The sequence below is a fragment of the Falco rusticolus genome, chromosome W (assembly GCF_015220075.1).
Source record: "Falco rusticolus isolate bFalRus1 chromosome W, bFalRus1.pri, whole genome shotgun sequence".
In the NCBI taxonomy this organism is placed as follows: Eukaryota; Metazoa; Chordata; class Aves; order Falconiformes; family Falconidae; genus Falco; species Falco rusticolus.
In genome coordinates, this window is record NC_051209.1 from 24,115,945 (window position 1) to 24,138,323 (window position 22,379).

The window sequence follows — 22,379 nt, forward strand, 5'->3', positions numbered from 1 at the left end:
CCCCTCCCACGGAGCCTCCCAGTCCCCTAACGGCTACAACCCAACACACATCCTTCCCACCATACAGCACACAGCAGCCGAACGGCCGCGTTATACGTCCGAGAGAAGGGGCGGGACATCGACATCGCCCTCGCCCCTGCCCCACCCACCACAGAGCGGCGAGAAGGGAGGACGGGAGATACGCGAGCGTGGCCGGCGGAGAAGGGGCAAGGCGTGAGGCTCCGCCTACCTCCATCTGCTGGGGAAACCAGGGCGACAGCCAATGGGGAAGGAGACCCGCGAAGTAGGAAGGGCGGGGTTTCGGGAGGCCGCGGGGCGGGGTTGGCGCTGAGTTCCCGCAGCGCCACCGCCACTTGTAAACAGATCGTGCTTCTCGTGATGTGTGTGAGGTATTTGTGTGGGGGCAACCAGACATTATCCGCCACGGCGGCAGGTTGATGACCAAAGGCGGCAGCGGCGGGATTCCCTGGCAGTGGGTGCGCGGCGGACACCGAGCAGAAAGGAAGTGATTCTTCTCTGTCCTACCTCCCCACCCCCGCCGTCTCGGTCGGGATCCAGCGCATTCTCCTCCCTTAGCGCCTTTCCCGTTCCCCCGTCGCTAAGATGGCTGATGGTGGGCAGTGAGGCGGGGCTGCGGGGTGTTGCTACCGGCCGGCGCCCGGCGGGGCAGGCGGGGGCGGCTGACGGGGCAGGACAGGACAGGATCGGTGCGGTGGGGTGGGGTGAGGTGCGTGTGTGTGCGTGGGAAGCCGCGCGGCGCCATGTCCGCCTTCGCCCTGGAGGAAACGCTGGAGGCCGACTGGGTGGCCGTGAGGCCTCACGCTTTCCAGGAGCGAGAGAAGCACAAATTCGTCTTCATCGTGGCTTGGAACGAGATCGAGGGCAAGTTCGCCATCACCTGCCATAACCGCACGGCACAGCGCCAGCGCAGCGGCTCCCGTGAGCTATACTGCGGCGGCCTTGCCGCCCCCGAGGCCGGCATCCCCACGGTGAACAGGGGCCAGGCCTGGAGTAGGGACTTCGGCCTGGCGCGCGGCTCCTCGCACCTTTGCGCCGAGGCGGGGCTGCGGGGCTACGAGCGGGGTGCGGCGGCTGAGGCGCTGCTGAAGAGCCCACTGTGCGTCAAGAGCAGCCCGGCCCGGAGGCCGCTACGGGGCCCGGAGGCGGCAGGTGCCGTCGAAGAGATAGAAGCGTTAGAGCTGGGGAAGGAGGAGGCCGCCTCACTGTCGCCCTCGCCGCTGCGGGCAGACGAGTCGGTCGCTCCCGACGCGGAGCCCGTGGGGGGGGAGGAGTGCAGCTGGGCCGGCCTCTTCTCCTTCCAAGACTTGCGGGCTGTGCACCAACAGCTGTGCTCGGTGAACTCGGAGCTGGAACCCTACCTGCCTGCCTTCCCCGAGGAGCCTTCAGGAGTGTGGACGATGCTGTTTGGAGCCCCGGAGCTACCCGAGCAGGAGATGGACGCTCTCTGTTACAAACTGCAAGTTTACTTGCTCCACAGCTTGGATACTTGTGGCTGGAAGATTCTTTTGCAGTTGCTCTTCACTGAGACTGACGACCCCGAAGAGTATTATGAGAGTCTGAGTGAGCTGCGACAAAAAGGTTACGAGGAGGTGTTGCAGCGGGCCCGCAGGCGAATCCAGGAGGTGAGGCTACTGCATGGTCCAGATATCTCTGCCTTAGTGTTACCTTTTCCTTACTCTGTGACATTTTTTTTAGATGTTCTCTCCAGCTGCTTCCCTCTACCTTCGCAGAATAAATCGATCCATGAGACAAAAAAAAGTATAGGAAAACTGTTTCGTTAAAAAAAAAAAAAGAAAAGGCAAGCCTTGAGAATCAAAGTAAGGAAATGAAGCTTAACCTTTCCAAGGTCTCTAGGGCCAGGATTTAAGAAGGTGGTGCAGTTTTCCCATGTCATCAAAGTGTGGCTCAGTACTTTATTTTGTGCAATTGAACGTAGATGTTTGTGAACGAGAATCTGATGGATTTGGCAAGATCTTGCTCCCAGATTTTTGTTGTTGCGTTGCTTTGCACCAGGATGTGTTTTAGTCTGAATTTTTCTGTTTAATGTGAGCAGCAACATGTGGTGTTTATTTTGACAGTACAATTTAGGTACTTGAAGCTAAAAAGTTCTAAGTTCTTACAGACTCTGAGTGCTGAATCTGCTATTTGAAGTGAGATGTTTTCGAGTGAAATTGGAGTAACTACAACTTGTTCAGCAGCTAAATTCTTACAGTTGGGATTTTAAAAAGCAAGCTATGTGGTCCTAGTGAGTATTTATTGTAATGCCATTGCTAATGTCTGACAAGACTTGCATGTTTCAGAACATAGCATATACTCTTTAGATGAAAGTAGTCGAATAGGTTCTGCTAATTTCTAGCATCAGTGTGTGAGAATTTTTTCTCACTGGACTGAGGTATATAAGGACCCAGATTTTCCCAGTGAAAAAGGAGAATTTTACACTTGTTTTTATGTTTCAACGGCCTTCGTTCAGAATGTACCTGGATCTATCTAGGTGCGACTGTGTATGAATCATGTTATAGATTTTTTTATTTTTGCAAACACCATCTATGTTCTATCATATGGATATAAGTCAAGTTTGGCTGCTTCAGCTGCCCACATATATCCTACCAATATTGTGTGTTCAAAAATGTGTGGTGGTGAACATTTTGATTTTTTTCCTTGATGGAGTATGAGCATATGTGCTTGCTGTTTTTGACTGCATAGTTTAGAGTCTTTGTAGGATTTGGGCCCAGCTTTTCCTTAGTGACTGGAGTTACAGAGTATGAGAAAATTGTTGTTTTATCAGTGATGAAATCATTATAAGAACATCTCAATGTAGCATTGTCAGGTATAAATTTATTTCCAAACGGTTGTGTTAGGATATATCATTGTGATACTTCTTTTTTCTTCATGGCTATTTAAAGGGCTGAATTAATTCTTGTTAATTTTGGTATACAGCTGGTAATTAGTCTTCTGCAGTAGTTTTAGTCCAGAGATTATGAAAGCATGTTGTCATCTACTTTTTTCTTTGACTGCATGAATGCTTGGGAGCGTGTGCTTAGATTCACTTAGCATTCAGCTCAGCAGTTTTTATAAGGAGCTGAGCAGGACAAGAGAAGTTCCTGTTAAACGTGTGGAGTTTGGGAACCAGGTACCTAACTCAAAGTGTGTGGTGTTTCTGAGGAAATGCTAAATCAGAATTACTGTGTAGGAACTATTTGTTTCTTGGAGAACCTTAACTTCTATTTTGTTAGCACCAGTACTATCAGCAAAAAATAAATCAGTTATCAAGAGGCAACGCAAGCTTTATCCATCAGAATCTCTAAACTATAACATCTTATTCTCTGTTAATGTTCAGAACTTGGTGCAGACAAAATGGCAAAGCATATTTATGTATTTGACTAAAGAACAACCTTCCTTTCCCATGATAACCAATCCAGTAGTGTACCTAAAGTTAGTACAGCTGTACTACCGTCAATTGTGTAAATTGATCCTTCTTTAATTAAAGGTAGTTAATGTTTAAGAAACCAATAGAATGACCTGCTGTATCCCTTTTGGCTCTCAGGTTTCTCTTTTCCTTATCTGTTAGTGGTTTACTTAGTCCACAGTCTTTCTTTTAATCAAATACTAATATTGTTTGTCATTGCAATTCTAAGCAAATGAAGCAATTGATAATGAGTATTGAGAAGTATTTCTGGAGTAAAGGTTTTTCATACTTTCAAGAAAACCTACTGAATCAGTGTTTCATATCTCACTTTAATTTACTTTTCCACCTGTACTTGAAGTTTGCCTGTTAGCTGTTGGGAATGTTGGATTCCTGCAATTTTAAACGATTTTACCTCTTATTAGAAACTTTGGGGAAAAAGGGACAGGTTTGAGCAGCACTGGCAACCAAAATAGTATAAAAGAGCATAACGAATATGGAGGGTTTTCATTAATATAAAATTGTGCAAAACCCCCCAAGTTTAGAACTCCAAGACTTTGGCTTAACATTTCAAAACATGCTTCTGTGTTTTATAATTATTTTATATATCTCTTTTTCGAGGATAAATTCTTCTGTGCAGTTAGAAATGCTTGCAGTCTCTGTTGATTATGTTCTTAGGGGTGGAGAAGCAAAGTGAGCAATAAAACCTCTTGTGTTCCTTGTTTCAGCATCCCCTACTTGGCTATCTGTTGCTTTCCATATGTTACACACAAACCGGTTTATTTTCACAGCGTTAATAATTGCTGCTCTTTTTAATAGGCATTATTATCTCTGTCTCAATTATAAACTTTAATAAGCCAGAAGAATGTTGCTAGTAGAAACAGATCCAAGATGAGGAAGAAAAATAGTTTTAGAGGAACTGTATGACCTGGAATTAATTTTTACTGCATAATTTGCAGTTTAGAAATAGCATATCCTTTTATTTTTTTCAAATAAAACTATTAATTCTGTAATAACTTAAGAACAGTTAATTTATGTTAAAGTAAAAACTTGTATCTAAAGGAGTAAATATTGTTCTACCTAATCTTTGAAAGCTAATAAACACTTCTTTGGAGCCCTTGTTCATTAAGCTTATACCTGTTTAAAAAAAATTCCTTGGGTGCTCACCTAGAGGTCTGAGCTCCCAAATGGAGACATGATACAGAATCAGTTAATGACCAGATGAAAAGATGTTATTTCAACAGAGAGGATGCCACTGAATCCTTATTTGGGATTCCAGCTTCTTGGCCAGTATTTCTAAAATCTTAACTTTTTCTGCCTTCTAGATGCAAAGTTTTTCTTCTGCACTCTTGTTACAACCGTCATATTTTTATTTATCTGATCTGCAGCTGGAGTCATTGGCAGTTATTTCTGGTTGTTACAAACTAGTCCTAAGTTAATAAATATTTTAAAGGCTCAGCATTTTAATTGTTGGAAGTTCACACCTGACTCCTGCAAGCATCAAACCCAATAGTAAGGATACTGCAATACATTTTCAGATAAGCAGAATTAAATGTGGAGTGGTTTCCCAACCCTCCCCTTTTCTGCAAATAATAAAAATCCAAGTCACATGGATATTTTGTTTTCAAAGTGTTTCAGTGAGTTTCTGAAATGTGTTCTGCATATGTAAATACATGTTACAAGTTAAACAATTATGATGTGATACTCATGGAAGATGTGGATGTAAGGTAGAGGGCTATATCACTTAAGATTCATGGACCCTTATAGCAGCAAGGATAATTAAATATGCAACATCTTAATCATATGGTGGACTTAGAGTTGCTGAAAGTCTAAGCTCTGATTACATACCATTTTAAAATACATGCTTTAAAATGGCAGTGTTTAAAGGACATTAGACTATGTTAGCACAGTATTTGCTTCTCTTTAGTCTGTGTATTAAAACCCTCTAAGTCCTAAGCAAAATAACAATTTACCTTTTCATTGGGAATCTTTTATCCTTCTTCCATTTGATATCTTCTTGAGTAAATGTTTATTTTTTAATACTGCCCTTCCCTGTTACTTCTGTTTTATACGTAGCTGCAAATTGCTTCAGAGATGTATAGACTTGTGATTGTAGGTTTTTGGATACTGTCTTTGTTTTTGTCCATCTTTTGTGTTGTCTCTTTCCCAGTCTCAGTAGGATGCTTGTTTTGGATTTGAAGGAGTTATGCACTTATGGCATACATATATAGATAGACTTCATGCGTTGTTTTATTAATGCCTTGTTAGTTTGACAAGAGCTAGCTGAAGATGATGAATATTGCTACTGTATCTGAAAACAGTAGAATGCTTAAAATAATGTACATTTCTTCAAAGCATGTACAAATGATATGTACACAAAGAAAAGGACTTCTGCTTGAAAAATTAGGTCCTCCTTGACAGAACTTAAGTCTTACATGAAAATTATGAGTACATTCTATAGAATATAGCAATACTGTTCAATATGACTCTTAGTAAGATTAGACGTAATTTTTAGAAACTGAAGACAGCAGCTTGCCTGTCTCATAGTTCATTTCCCTATCTAAATACCTGTGAGAAAAAAAAAAAAAAAGGAAATAAATTGCAATATATGCTCTATTTAACTGTCTGAACTGGGATTGAGGCACCATTTTTGTATTCTAGTTGGGGGAATATTCTGATGGGATTATTTTATTTAATTTTATTTAATATTCCCCTTCAAAATTGTAATTGTTTGTTACCCTAGATGTAGAGATAGACTTTCCTCTATTTTTCTTTTAAAGTTTTTCTAGTTTATATGCAGTTGCAGCATTTTCATATACAAGAATATTTTCAAGAGGTGTGTACCACCTATGTAATAAACACTCTATAATCCATTGTGCTACTTGGGGTTCACAGCCCACTTTATTTCTTAGGTTTTAGAGATGATGTTGGTTGTCTTTTCTCCGTGTTTAACTTTGTCATCTTGCATATTTTTTCCTCATTTTTTCCAGCATTATTTTCTTTCTCTTTAATTGAATATCCAACCTTCAAGGCCTTCGACTCAATACCTTTTAATACTGCTCACTAAATCCAGTAACTGTTTTTCCTCTCCATTTCTGGCTGAGATAGTATTCACAGGCAAGTTAGAATTTGAAAGCAGATTCATTCTGATTGCATCTTTTTACAGTTCTTTCTATAATATGACAAGACACTGCTTACAGATGATCAGTGAGGTTTATGTTCTTTATATATGTAAATATTGCTACTACAGAGCTGAAGAAGCTATTGAAAAGCAGAGGTTTTCAGAAATATCTGTGCCTACCGTTTTTCCTCTTTGGGGAGGTGCTTTTAGAATGCCTTTTTAATATTAGTAGAAACATACCATTGCAGTGCACTGGGAAATTGTTATTGGTGACAACTTCAGTCAAAGTGGGGATTTGGTCCAACTAAAGAGACATCTGTTAAAGTTGTTTATCTTTACAGGAGATGAAAACTTAGCCTTAAGGAATATGGTAGGTAGAGAAGAAAGATAGGATAGGAGGAGAAGGAAGGAGAAAGATGATATTTTTAAGATATGTATTGACTAACTCAGTGATGTTATGTATATATATCTGAGCTGTTGCTTAGAATGTGTGGTGGATTGATCCTGGCTGGATGCCAGGTGCCTACCAAAGCCACTCTATCACTCTACCTCCTCAGCTGGACAGGGAGAGAAAATATAACTAAAGGCTAGTGGCTTGAGATAAGGACAGGGAGATCAGTCACAATTAGTCATGGGCAAAACAGATCTGATGGGGTAATTAATTTATTACCAATCAAATCAGAATAGGGTAATGAGAAAATAAAACCAAATTTTAAAACACCTTCCCTCCACCCCTCCCTTCTTCCTGGGCTCAACTTCACTCCTGTATTCTCTACCTCCTTTCCCTGAGCAGTGCAGGGGGATGGGGAATGGGGGTTGTGGTCAGTTCATCACATCTCTGCTGCTCCTCAGAGGACTCCTCACACTTTTCCTGCTCCAGCGTGGGGTCCCTCCCACAGGAGGCAGTCCTCCATAAACTTCTCCAACATGAGTCCTTCCCACAGGCTGCAATTCATGAACTGTTCCAGTGTGGGCCCTTTCCACAGGATACAGTTCTTCAGGAACAGACTGCCCCAGTGTGTACCCCCAACAGGGTCACAAGTCCTGCCAGCAAACCTTGTCTAGCATAGGCTTCTCTCTCCACGGGTCTACAGGTCTTGCCAGGAGCCTGCTCCAGTGTGGGCTGTTCACAGGGTCACAGCCTCCTTTGGGCACATCTACCTGCTTCGGTGTGGGTCCTCCGCAGGCTGCAGGTGGATATTTGCTCAACTGTTAACCTCCAGGGGCTGCAGGGGGACAACCTGTCTCATCATGGTCTTCATCACGGGCTGCAGGAGAATCTCTGCTCCGGTATCTGGAGCACCTCCTCCCCTTCTTCACTGACCTTGGTGTCTGCAGAGTTGTTTTTCTCACATATTCTCACTGCTCTCTACCGGTTACTGTTCTGCTGCAGGTTTTGGGTTTGGTTTTTTTCCCCTTCCTAAATATGTCCTCACAGAGGCGCTACCACCGTTACTGATTGGCTCAGCTTTGGCCAGTGGTGGGTCCGTCTTGGAGCCAGCTGGCATTTGCCCTATCAGATATAGAGGATGCTTCTAGCAGCTTCTCATAGAAGCCACCCCTGTAGGCCCCCCCCCCGCTACCAAAACCGTGCCGTGCAAACCTAATACAGAATTCTATCTGTGAAATAGGAGTTGGCAGAAGAATAAGGTTCCGTTGTGGGATGTTGAGCCTATTGCTTTAACAGTTGAGAGTATCTTGTAAATAAAATCATAGTTGGTATGGACCCATAAGGATCATCAAGTCTTAACTCCCTCCTCTTCCTCTGTTATCTCCAAATAACAATCAACTATTAACATTTGGTGTTACGATAAATCTACTATGTGTGATTCTATAATGCCGTAATGATTTTTTAGTACTGTACAAAAGCAAGAGATGCAAATGAACATGTATTGAATTCTGTAGAGGAACCTGCATCTAAAACATATCTTGTGATTTTTGGGGCAACTTGGAGTACTCAGGAGTTGCCAGTAATATAACAGTGATGTTATTTCTTCTCTCTATCCCAGAAAAAAAACCCAAACCAACCAAAACAAACCAAAACCCAAACTCCAGCTAAAATCAATTAAGTTTATTTTTTAAAAAATTGTCACAAAATATTGTTAACTTACTATGTAGTAAAAGCTTCTAAATAAGCTATGCTGCTGTTGTAAACATTTTACTGCGTTAAAAACTGGGTGTCCAGAAGTTTTGTCCTGCTACTGGAGCATATGAGGCTAATAGCAACTGTAGGTTTAACCATGTAATATATACTGATCTAGATTAGAAGACTGAGAGGAAGGGAGCCAAAGTTAATATACACTGGAACAATTTAATTGAATTGCTCATACATCTTGCATAGTACTAATGTAACTGTAACTATTCAGAACAAAGATCTTGGATAGTTCACTGAAAATCCCTGCTTTAAATGTAGTGCTGTTTAAAACATTTTTGCATGTTTGTTATTATGAATGGTGAAGAAAGAATTGTTGTGCTCTTACAGGAAGTAATATTTCATCAGAAATCTAGTGATATCTGCTAGAATATGGGTTAGTCTTTAATAATAATTGTTAAAGCCTTTGCATAACTTGAAACAGGATTATAAAAATAAAGAAAATAGTCCAAATTTGTTGGACTGGAGATTAGATGGTCTCATAGTATCTTCCAGTCATAAGCTGTATAAATTAATAAGGGAAATGTGGTTTTGTTTTAATTTGTTGTTGAAACTTGCCCAGTTCCCATTTTCTGCAGAATTTGGGCCTGAAATATAAACCAAACTGTTACGAGTTTGTCTGAAGCCTTCATGAAGAATTTTAACACTGCTAGATTTTAACTTGCAACGTCTCTACAAATGTCTCCTTGTTTACTAGCTCTTGCTTGTCAACTGTGTCCTTTATTCCTGTTGTGGTTTAACCCCAGTCAGTAACTAAGTACCACCCAGCTGCTTGCTCACTCCCCCCTCACCTAGGGAGGTGGGGAGGACAATCAGAAAAGAATGTAAAACTCGAGGGTTGAGATAAGAACAATTTAATACTTGAAATAAAATAAAATCCAAAGTAATGATAACAAAACATTTATTATGAAAAAGAGGGAGAAGGGGAGAGGAATGAAATCCAAAGGGAAGGGATAAAAGAAAACTAGTGATGTACAGTACAACTGCTCACCACCCACTGACCAATGTCCAGCCAGTCCCCAAGAAACGATTGGCAGCCCCAGCCAAACTCCCCACCTCCACTCCCCCATTTATATACCGAACATGACATCCCATGGTATGGAAAACCTCTTTGGCTAGTTCAGGTCAGCTGACCTGGCTGAGTCCCCTTCCAATTTCCTGTGCCCCTCCAGCCCTACCTGCCAGCAAAGCCTGAGACACCAAAAAGTCTCTGACCCAGTACAAACACTACCCAGCAACAGCCAAAAACATCAGCGTGTTATCAACACTCTTCCCATACCAAATCTAAAACGCAGCACTGCACTAGACACCAAGAAGAAAATTAACTCTATCCTAGCCAAACCCAGGACATTTCCTAATGACCTCTTATTTGAGGTTCTTTTGTGTAGTTTGAATTTTACTTTTGGATTAATTCTTCTAGTCATAGGCAGAAAGGGATTTTAATGTGAAGACAGCTTCTCTGGCAAGGTAGTTTTTGAAAATCATCATCTGGAGCCATTCAGAGTAGATATAAACTCAGCTGACCAGTTGCAAATAGGTTTTCTGTTAAGACCCTATCTCTGGATTTCCTTTCTATCTATTATTTTCTGTTTGTGGTATTTGTATGGTGAAAGTTATCAAATGTATAGATATTTTTTTTTGTTACATATGGGTTAGACAAAATTACCCTTTCAGAAAAATTTTAATATGTAGTGTACTATTTTTTGTAAATGAGTTGTTCCTGAAAAGGTGTTATAAACCACTTCCAGTCATTCAGCAACCTTTTTTATTCTTTCTGAAAGTAAATTCAGTTACCTCTGCTTTCTGAAGCGATACTGAAAATTGTTTGTCTTATATTTCTGTTATAGTATTATTTTAAAATGCATTTGTAGACAAATATTTATTTATATGACCTTGTTTTGGAAAAAATGCTATGACATTGGCATGAGAGAACTGGATGTTTCTTTTCCTTTGAAAATGTTTTTTAAATATACAATTAGCATTTGTTTGTGATGACTTGCTGACAATTTATATGGGTCATCTAAAATGAGTAGTAGTGCAACTTCTCACATAATAGCATTGCATCGTGGTTTATTTTCAGCTACTTTAGGGGAGAGGGTATTATAAAAAAATTTCAATAACTTAGAATCATAATTATGTTAGAGGGAACCTCTGCAGGTTTTCTAGTGGAACCCCATGCTTAAAGTAGAACTAATTTAGATTAGGGCTTGTTTTTTTTTTAAAAAAAACAACCTTAAATAACACTGTGCTTTATATCTGGTTTAAGAAAATTTTTAAAAAAGAACAATAGGCTTTTGAGGGAGAAAATCTGTAGATCAGTTTTACAAGTTTCTGAAAGTTTATAATTTTTCTACGTATAGCACTGTGGCTTCAGAGTCCAAATTTTTCAGGTTTCAGTACTGTGATATTTGTTTATAATTATCAGATATCAAAATTTTAAATTCTATTCTTTTTTCACTTCAGAATAGTATAATTCAGCAAAAAATCCATATGTGGGAGGAGTTTAAAAAAATCCCAAACTACTTGCAATATTGGAGCAGTTGTGGAAGAGTTGAATTAATAGGTAAATTGTATATATTATTTCAGCTGTGTTCTGTTATGCTGCTTTATCATGCATGGATTTTATTTCTCCATAATATTTAATCTGTGTATCCTTTCCTCCTCATTTCTCCATGAAAACAGGAACAAAACCAACCCAAACAGGTAACACTACAGAATAAAAATCTGTTTGCCTGACGCTAATTTAAATTGCTCTCTTCTGAAATGCTGTGCTGTTATGAAAGTGATTTTATAGCTTGCTGTTTACATTATATTTACTGTTAGAGTAGGAGGAAAAATAGTGTACATCATATAAGATTTCAGTAGTTTCTTGATGTATCTTTCCTGCAGATTCTCTTGGAGAAACTGGCTGCTCATGGCTTGAATGAGTGTATTCTTTGCTGGGTAAAATATTGGCTGGATGGCCAAGCCCAAAGAGTTGTGGTGAACGGAATTAAATCCAGTTGTGTCCAGACACAAATGGTGTTCTCCAGGGCTTGATATTGGGACCAGTTCTGTTTAATATCTTTATCAATGATCTGGGTGAGGGGACTGAGTGCACTTTCAGTAAGTTTGCAGATGACACCAAGTTGGGCTGGAGTGTTGATCTGCTGGAGGGTAGGAAGGCTCTGCAGAGGTATCTGGACAGGCTGGACTGATGGGCCGAGGCTAATTGTATGAGGTTCAACAAAGAGGAGAGTGCTGGGTCCTGCACTTGGGTCACAACAACCCCACGCAATGCTACAGGCTCGGGGAAGAATGGCTGGAAAGCTGCCTGGAAGAAAAGGACCTGGGGGTGCTGGTCGATAGCTGGCTGAACATGAGCCAGCAGTGTGCCCAGGTGGCCAAGGCGGCAAATAGCATCCTGGCTTGTATCAGAAATAGCGTGGCCAGCCGGACTAGGGAAGCAATTGTCCCCCTGTATTCGTCACTGGTGAGGCCGCACCTCGAATGCTGTGTTCATTTTTGGGCCCCTCACTACAAGAAAGACATTGAAGTGCTGGAGTGCGTCCAAAGAAGGGCAATGAAGCTGGTGGAGGGTCTAGAGCACAAGTCTTATGAGGAGTGGCTGAGGGAACTGGGGTTGTTTAGTCTGGAGGAAAGGAGTCTCAGGGGAGACCTTATTGCTCTCTACAACTACCTGAAAGGAGGTTGTGGTGAAGTGGGTGTCTGTCTCTTTTTCCCAGGTAACAAGCGATAGGAAAAGAGGAAACAGCCTTTTGCTAGGGGAGGTTTAGATTGGATATTATGAAAACGTCTTCACTGAAAGGGTGGTGAAGCATTGGAACAGGCTTTCCAGGGAAGTGGTTGAGTCACCATCCCTGGAGGTATTTAAAAGACATGTAGATATTACACTTAAGGGCATGGTTTATTCGTGGACTTGGCAGTGTTAGGTTGACAGTTGGATTTGATGATCTTAAACGTCTTTTCCAACCTAAATGATTCTATGATTGATATTTTATCCAGCCTTTTATTGGTAATAGTGGACTGTAAATATGTTCTTTCTTTTGGACTTTTTTGGATTTTGTATTCAACTTTTAAATAAAAAAAATCATTATTTTACCTTAGAAACTTTAAAAATTTTAGTCATGCATAATGCTGTTTCCTCCTTAGACCTGACTTTCCATGATTTCACCATTGTATAAGGTCCTCTAGAGGTTGAAAACGTGTTGAACTATACCAGCCTTGGGAAATCATACAGTGGGCCATTTGAGTTACCTGTCAGCTGTTGTCCAAGATTTAAAGCAGGGGTCCTCAAACTCTTTAACCAGGGGGCCGGCACGTGGATGAAGTGGCAGGAGGTCATCTGGGGCTGCTTGGTTTTCCCTCCCCAACCCCTGGCGGGGGGGAGCGGGGGGATTCTGTAAATACCGGGGGCCGGATTGAGGACCCTGGGGGGGCCATATCCGGCCCGCGGGCCGTAGTTTGAGGACCCCTGATTTAAAGGCATCTCAGCCCCACTGTTGAAGGCAGTTGAAGAACTCGATCATCGATTTGCTGATGCTGAAAGGGAGGGATCCTATCTCTTTCCATCCTTCCGTTTTCAGCTTTGTGTTCCTTCCTGTTGTGCTTCTCTGACCTTGCAGTGTGCTGATTCAACTCAGTAAACCTCAGTAAATTAATCCAAGAGAAATTATAGAAATAACTGAGCATCTGGCAGAAAGCTATTTTGTTGAAGGGTCTGAGAAATACCAAAGCCAGTGCAGTGGAGGAAAAGTTTACCTGAGAGTAGAAGGAACAAGGAACTGGGGTGGAAGTGGAAGAAAAGGAAGAGGGATGGGAAGTGGGATCTCCTCTCAGTAGAAGCAAGACATTAGCTCATCTCTTTTAAAAAGTAAATTTACCCTTACCAGTGTTTTGAATCTGATATTGTCATGATGCTTTACTCCCTTAAAATTAGATTTTTAAATCTCTTAATGTTAGATTAATATCAGACATTTGAGAATGTTTTCTATCGTGCTAAATGCATTGTTTAACTGGTAAGAGTACTAATTCAATGCTGATGTGATTTCCATGAGTTGACTTCAGAGTAATTATACCTTTTAATTATTTTTTTTCTTCATCAAATTTTCACCTTTGTTTTTGTAGAAGAATATTTGTTCTGTAGTGGAGTGGGTGTTTGGCTAGGCCTATGTGTCCTGACATTGCAAACCTTACACAAAGTAAGGGATTTTTAAGAGTAGTGTCATAATACCTGCTAAGTAAATGTTTTCATTGTATGTAAGTATTAGTTTGTCTAGATGGTTGTCAGTTTTGAGGCTCTTGAATATGTTTTCCTGACTAATAGCATAGTTCAGAAGCACGGAAGAAGAGGGTCTGTGGACCAGAAGTTAATGTATTTTATAGCACAGCATGAACATGAACACTTATGTAATGTATGTTCTCAGTCTTCTGGCTTTGGATTTTTTTTTTCTATTGGACTCCTGCAGAAAAAAGTTACTTAGAACTCAACTCATTAGGACTTGAGTAAAATAAAGCTCTTTGCCAAGCTTACAGGGTGTGAGGTGTTGCCTAGAAGTTTTTTTGTTCAGAGTTACCATATTCCAACTGATCAGTGATTCATTTGTGACTTTATCTTTTAGTTATATTGCCCCTTTCCAAAGGGAAGGAGTCCAACCAAGACTGCCATATTAACTTTGAAATATGGCAAACATCTATTTTATTCATCAAGTTACATTACAGTGTAAATACTTATTTCTGTGTTACTAACAGCAGAAAAAAGCCTAGTGCTCTATACAGTGAGCAGGCCTATACAGTTAGCCCTTTTTTGCCATGATTTCTGTAGCTTATTTGTGGCTGTGCTATTCCAAGTAATATACTAAATTCAAACAAATACCTGTGTTTTTGGGCACTCATTTGGCATCATACTGTAACTTGGGAGTGGCACAGTATCCTGGTTTGGGCCAAGATAGAGTTAATTTTCTTCCTTGGTGGATAGTGTGGTTGGGGACTTTTTGGTGTCTCAGGCCTTGCCTGCAGGTATGGCTGGAGGGGCACAGGAAATTGGAAGGGGACTCAGCCAGGTCAGCTGACCTGAACTAGCCAAAGGGGTTTTCCATACCATGGGATGTCATGCTTGGTATATAAATGGGGGTGTGGGGTGTGTGTGTGTTTGCTGGGGCTGCCAATTGTTTCTTGGGGACTGGCTGGACATTGGTCAGTGGGTGATGAGCAGTTGTACTGTGCATCACTAGTTTTCTTTTATCCCTTCCCTTTGGATTTCATTCCTCTCCCCCTCTCCCTCCTTTTCATTATAACTGTTCTTTGGATTTTATTTTATTTCAAATATTAAGTTGTTCTTATCTCAACCCTTGAGTTTTACATTTCTTTCCAATTCTCCTGCCCACCCCTCTGGGTGAGGGGGGAGTGAGCAAGTGGCTACATGGTACTTAATTACCACCTGGGGTTAAAACATGACACACAGCTGTGTCACACAGTAAGGTAAGGTGGTCAGACAAGTACCATCTTAAAATAAAAGCAACTTTACCATGATGTTACACGTTTGTCTTGTTTACAAAAAAGGAGAGACATAGTTTTTAATTGTTGACATCTCCCTCTTGAGCTTTCAGAAGAGATCTGGTGTGCCATGCATTGTTATTGGATTTGGCAGCTTTAAGCTTGAGCCTTTTGATATTCTAACAAATTTATATATTTTTATTTATACATACACACACATAGAGTTCTGCTGAGAATTCTATTTAGAATTTTGTGTGGGAGGAGAGAAGATGCATTGTTCAGTAGTGATGTGTGCATGGAAATAATGTTTTAGCTCACTTAGATACATTAAAGTACTACTACAGTTTTTCTTACCCAGTAGTTTAGTTCTCCTTTTCTGTGGACTTGTATTACAGGTAGTGTGTTTAAGGTGCATTTTGGTAGGCAGTGTACATGAACTTGACAAAAGTAATTTTTACTGTCCTAGGAGCTGTTAACCTAAGTGTAAATGAAGATAACTGATAAGAATGAAAGGAGGCCAAGACTGCCAGCCTGCAGTGTGCTGGTCTTTGCCTTTTGGTGTGCTCTCTGCACTCAGGTACTTGGGTATGCAGGCTTTCTGCATGCAGGTAAAAGACTGTCTTAAACGGGGTTTAAAGAGCAATAATGTGGCTCACTTGATATGAACAGCTCTTCACAGGTCTAGAAGACAGCAGGAAACATCTTATGAAAGTGTTCCTTTTTATTTCTTGTGTTTTAAACACTCTCTGTTTTACTGCCCAATATCTTCTTTTAGGATTTTTGTGTGTGCATGTGTGTTTACTGTTTGTTTCTTAGAGTAACTGCAAACTATAACTTGTTTGTTAAGTATGTTTTATGTGTACATTTGGTTTGATTATTTTAATTTGTTCAGTCTTCCTGTAAACAGCCATCAGAAAATTCCCTCAAAATCCAGACAATAAATTTTGCTATGCATTAGCATATACTTTGATTCCCTATCTTCAAAAGCCTGGTTGAAAAATTGAACATTTTTGTCCACTCAGTAGGTGGATGATTGCTCTATGTACCACTTATAAACTGTGTGGCTTCCAAATGAGTTTAATATGTAACTTACTCATTTGTGTCTTCATTTAATCTTAAGAGTTTAGACAGATGTAGAGCTGATTCCAGAACTTCTCATACTAGGCAGTATTAACTTAATTGTTTGTGCTCTCCCAACTCTGTGTCCATCTTTTGTATTCTCATAGATGATTTCTGTCTTAACAGTAAAATATATTTTAGATCTCTATTGGAGAGTCAGGCTTTAGTCCATTACTGGGGCATTCACCTACTACAAAAATGCAAATGGTCTTTTTATACTACAAAGGTAGGGATGTTGATGGTGATGCGATCGTGCAAATAAAAAGCTAAATGTTCTGGCAAGGCTTGATTTTTTTGTTGTTGTTTTGGTTTTTTTTTTGTTTTTAACCACAACAGGTGAAATTTAAATAAAGGACCGTGTGTGTAAGAGAAACGTAGAATCATAGAATATCTCAAGTTGGAAGGGACCCATAAGAACCATTGAGTCCAACTCCCTGCTCCTTGCAGGACTACCTCAAACTAAACCATATGATTAAGAGCATCGACCAGACACTTTTGAACTCTGACAGGCTTGGTGCTGTGACCACTTCCCTGGGGAGCCTGTTCCAGGGACCAACTACCCTCTCTGTGAAGAGCCTTTTCCTAATGTCCAATCTGAACTTCCCTTGATGCAGCGTCATTCCATTTCCATGAGTCCTATCGCTGGTCACCAGAGAGAGGAGATCAGCACCTCCCCCTCCGCTGCCCCCCTTGAGGAAGTTGTAGGCTGCCATGAGGTCACCCCTCAGCCTTCTCTTCTCCAAGCTGAACAAGCCAAGTGACCTCAGCTGCTACTCCTAAGTCTTGCCCTTGAGACCTTTCACCATCTTGGTCGCCCTCCTCTGGACACACTCTAATAGTTTGATGTCCCTCTTATATTGAGGTGCCCAAAACTGCACACAGTACTTGAGGTGGGGCCGCAGCAGTGCAGTGTACAGGGGGACAATCACTTCTCTCGACCAACTAGCTATGCTGTGTTTGATGTACTCCAGAACCTTATTGGCCCTCTTGGCTGCCAGGGCACACAGTTGACTCATATTCAACTTGCCATCAACCCAAACCCCCAGATCTCTTTCCGCAGGGCTGTTCTCCAGCCTCTTGTCTTGTATGTATAACCAGGATTACCCCATCTCAGGTGCAGAATCTGGCAGTTGCTCTTGTTAAATTTCATACGGTTGGTGATTGCCCAGCTCTCTACTCTATCCAGATCTCTCTGTAAGGCCTCTCTATCCTTGAGGGAGTCCACAGCTCCTCCTAGTTTAGTATCACTGGCAAACTTAAATGTACATTTGTGGTGGTTTGACCTTGGCTAGATGCCAGGTGCCCACCAAGCCGCTCTATAACTGTCCTCCTTAGCAGAACAGGAGAGGGAGAAAATAAGATGAAAAAAGAACTCATGGTTCAAGAGAAAGGCAATTTAATGAAGCAATAGCAGAAGTCGTGTGCACGGAAGCAAAGGAAAACAAAAGATGTTATTCTCTACTTCCCATCAGCAGGCGATGTTTGGCCACTTCCCAGGAAGCAGGGCTTCAGCATGCATAGTGGTTGCTCTGGAAGACAACAAATGTAATAACAAATGCCCCCACTTCCTTCTCCTTTCTCTTAGCTTTTATATCTGAGCAGACATCATATGGTATGGAATATCCCATTGGTCAGTTTGAGTCAGCTGTCCTGGCTATGTCCCCTCCCAAGATCTTGCCCACTCCCAGCCTAGTGGTGAGGGGGGGAATACTGGAGAGACAGCCTTGCAGTAGTGAGAGCACTGCTCAGCAGTAGCCAAAACGCTGGTGTGTTATCACCACCTTTCTAGGTACCAATACAAAGCACAGCACTATGAGGGCTACTATGGGGCTCAGCCAGACCCAATACAATCTCCGCCCCTTATCCTATACCATTTGTATCATGTTCAGGTCCCACATAACTTAATACATATATATATCTATATATATCTTCTAACCATTCCATTGTTTTTAGTTCTCATTACTGAAATCCCTCCTTAAAAACACAACTTAAACTACATACTTAATCTTTATATCCAACATACAGATTTATACATTCTCATTATCTATTATCCCTTGTCCTTTAACATTTAGATATTACTTTTCCATTCCATGAGCTTCCTCTACTCCTTCATGTGTTCACAGGAGTATATGACTTGGATCTCATCTGTCAAGATAGGTGCTTAGGACAGGAGAAGCAGTATGTTTGATTGTTGGGCACCAACACCAGCTTGATTTGGGCCATTATTGCACTCATCGGGTTCCTTGCAAAACTCACTCTTCATTGGTTCTGATCATTCCTGCTACGTTCCTTCCTATAACATACAACTTTCATCACAGATTATTTTTCTCCCAAGGTTAAATCTTGAGGCACACACCAGGTCTCTGCATCCTTTCACATTACCCACCAAGTACACCCAGGTCCTTGAGCGAAGACAATCCCATGAATGGGTTTGTCTTTTCCCATGGGAGAAGCAATCCATACTGTCTTCCCCAGCCACTTCCTTGTGTGCACTACGGGGACCTTATCTCCTCCCACAGTATGCAGAGGTTTTGTTTGGGCAGGACCAGGAGGGTTAGCAGATCCTCTGGTGTTAACCAGCCAAATAGCTTTTGCTAAATTTGTATCCCCGTGTATCCGTGCCCCATTACCCAATGCTCTCAGCATAGTCTTTAACAGTCCATTATATCTCTCAATTTTTCCATAGGCTTGTGGGTGATAGGGGATGTGATATACCCACTCAATGCCATGTTTCTTTGCCCAGGAGTTTATGAGGTTATTTTGGAAATGAGTCCCCTTATCTGATTCAATTCCTTCTGGAGTACCATGTGTCATGACTCAACAGACTTCCCCCCTGCTACTCAGCATGAGGAATCCATTTCACTGGTTATGGGCCCAGGCAGTGCAAACACGCACTAGGACTCACAGTGTGATTAATATGATTACTTTAATGAACACCATAAATCAATCCCCACAAGCAAACCACTATCTCTATTAATATAATGGAGGCAGTGATCATGTGTTGATAACCCTTGATAGTATTATAATAAACAACACAGGGAAAGGTAAAGAAATAGACTACACAGTTGATTAAAACATTATAGTAAGCTACAAGTGAAAGAAAGTAAATAGACATATGACCTGCTCAGAGGGAAAGCGCAGTGTGACGATGGTAGGGAATCTCAGGCCAGCTGAGAGGGAGATCCATTGAGCACTCTCTGAGTCAAGATTTTATACCCTTGCAGTCACATAGGCTTTTCGTATGGAAAACTTCAATAAACAAGCCTTTTTTATCAGTTTAGACACAACACAAAGGTGTTACGACACTGGATGTGTGCTCCCCCTTAGCCAATTGATAGTTTTATCTTTTGGGGTTTGTTCCTTTTGAGACTGAGGGTGTGAGTGAGGCATTGCTATCACATATGCACAGTAGGGTTCAAGGGCCTCAGAAAGGAGAAACTACCCAGTCCTGCTCCTCTCTTATGGCTTCAATGGCAGTTTCCCTTCTTCAGCATACTTCTTCTTTGTTGTTTTTTCCAACCAACAGCCTGAACCTCACACCATGTCACCATGAAATTTGCCTTTCAAGGCCTAAGTTGGTGTTTCAGACAGTGGCATGGTTTACAGGGTACAACCTGGGGTTTCTCCTGATGTTTTCTGCCAGAGGCTCCAGGTGAGACCATGTCCCCAGCTGCAGAGTATATTTTGCACAGCTGGTCCTGTCCGGACAGGCCCAAGAGTTACTGCACGAGCTACTTCCTTTTTGATATGCTCAAAGGCCTGTTGTTGTTCAAGGCTCCACTCAAAATAGTTTTTCTTTCAGATTACTTGATAGAGAGGGCTCACAAGCTGGCTATCACCTGGAATGTTCATTCTCCAGAACCCCACAAGGCGTAGGAAAGCTTGTGTTTCCTTCTTGTTAGCTGGTGGAGACATAGTTGCTATATTGTTGACCACATCCATAGGCACATGACGGTGTCCATCCTGCCATTTTATTCTCAAGAACTGAATCTTCTGTGCAGGTCCCTTGACCTTCCTTTTCTTTATGGCAAAACCAGCTTTCAGAAGAACCTGAATCACTCTTTTTCCCTTCTCAAACATTTCTTCTGCCTTGTTGCCCCACACAATGATGTCATTGATGTATTGTAGATATTCAGGGGCATCACCCTTTTCCAGTGCAGTTTGGATTAGTCCATGACAAATGGTAGAACTGGGCTTCCACCCCTGGGGCAGCCGATTCCAGGTGTATTGGACACCCCTCCATGTGAAAGCAAACTGTGGCCTGCACTCTACTGCCAAAGGGATTGAGAAAAACATGTTAGCAATGTCAATTGTAGCATACCACTTGGCTGCCTTCCCCCAGTTCATATTGGAGCTCTAACATGTCTAGTACAGGAGAACTCAGTAATGGTGTCACTTCATCCAGGCCATGATAGTCTATTGTTAACCTCCACACCCCGTCAGACTTTTTCACTGGCCATATGGGACTATTAAAAGGTGAGTGAATCTTGCTGATCACTCCTTGGCTCTCCAGTTGATAGATGGGAATCACAGGGTGTCAGTTTGTGTGATATTGTTGTCGGTGCATTGTCCTGGTGGAAGTTGGCACCTGCTGTTCTTCAACCTTCAGCAGCCCCACAACAAAGAGATTTTCTGAGAGGCCAGGCAGGGTAGATAGTTGTTTGGTCTTCTCTGTATTCACAGTGGCTACACCAAAAGCCCATTGGTACCCCTTTTGGGTCCTTGAAGTACCCTCTCCTGAGGTAGTCTATGCTAAGGATACAAGGGGCCTCTGGGCCAGTCACAGTGGAGTGCTTTTGCCACTTGTCGCCTGCTAAGATCACCTCAACCTCCAATACAGACAATTCATGGCATCCCCCTGTCACTCCAGAGGGGTTCTGTGCCCCTATACCCTGATGGCACCAGCATACACTGTGCACCAGCATCTACCAAAGCCTTATACTTCTGTGGGTCTGATGTGCCAGGCCATTGAATCCACACAGTACAGCATACCCGGTCATCCCTTTCCTCCTCCTGGCCCAAGGCAGGGGCTTTGTTCCTGTTCCTGGTCACAGTATTCACTGTCTGACCCTTGCAGTGCCAGACCAGAAGTCCCCTCACCAGGATCAAGGGAGGTGATTTCAGTTCTTCTGTGTCTGGGAGATATTGCTGATTGCCTTCTTGTGTCTCTACAGCCACTATGCTGACAGCCGTCTTGGGTGACCCCTTCTTAACAGCTGTCTTCCCTCTCAGTTCATGTACACAGGCTTCCAGCTTAAAGGTGGGTTCACCATCCCAGTTCCTCACGTCCTCCCCCTAGTCACGCTGGAAGAACCACAGTGTACCACACAGCATGCTCCTGGGGCTCCCTTTCCCTCTGACTGGAGCAGGAGAGGACTGATTTCTTGGGGCACCCCTGATAGCTGGGGTGCTGGCCCATGGGGCTAAGGGAGTACAGAGATTTTATTCAAAGTTTTGGAGCCAAGAAGACACTTTCTCCACAGTTGGTGTATCCATATCCGGGCAATACATCACTGCAAAGCTGTTAGAATATGACACTGGGGCACTTTGAATCACCTTCCTCCACATAGCCTGTATGCACAGGACATCCTCTGGATCTTTGGAGACCTCATCATCATCTAGATCACTGTATATGACTTCCAGCACCACTAGTTCTCTCAGATACTGGATGCCTTCATCTAAAGTAGTTCACTTTCTTGGGGAGTTCACAAAGTCTTCCTTCAATGGACATCTCTCCCTCACACTTGAGAGACTGCAGATTGCTGCCTCTTTTCCAATTCCTCTCTCAATTTCCCAGTTTCTAGCAAGGGATCCCAGCTGTTGGGCTTCCTTACCTTCCAGTTGCTGACTATCAGTCCCCTAGCATCAGAACAGCCAGGCAGCAATCTGTTCACCTGGCTGGTGGCTGTAATATTTCTGCATATCTCAAAGTTCTGATGATGTCAGGGACTGGGTAGTTTCTGCTTCCTGTCTACATTCTCTCACTCCTTGTTTTGCCAATAGACAGGGTCAGGACAAAGGAAACAGACACCTAGTTAAAGAAGTGAGTTTACTTACTTTTAAAGCAA

At 42.1% G+C, this 22,379-nt stretch overlaps 1 protein-coding gene across 1 annotated transcript in view; it reads left to right on the plus strand.

Moving 5' to 3' along the window:
• The first annotated feature begins 315 nt into the window (after window positions 1-315).
• LOC119140856 (junction-mediating and -regulatory protein-like) overlaps window positions 316-22,379 on the plus strand; it is a 123,173-nt gene continuing 101,109 nt past the window's right edge. Inside the window, exon 1 of the mRNA XM_037372488.1 lies at window positions 316-1,643. Coding sequence (XP_037228385.1) covers window positions 762-1,643 — 882 coding nt within the window. The 5' untranslated portion in view covers window positions 316-761. The remainder of the gene's footprint in view (window positions 1,644-22,379) is intronic.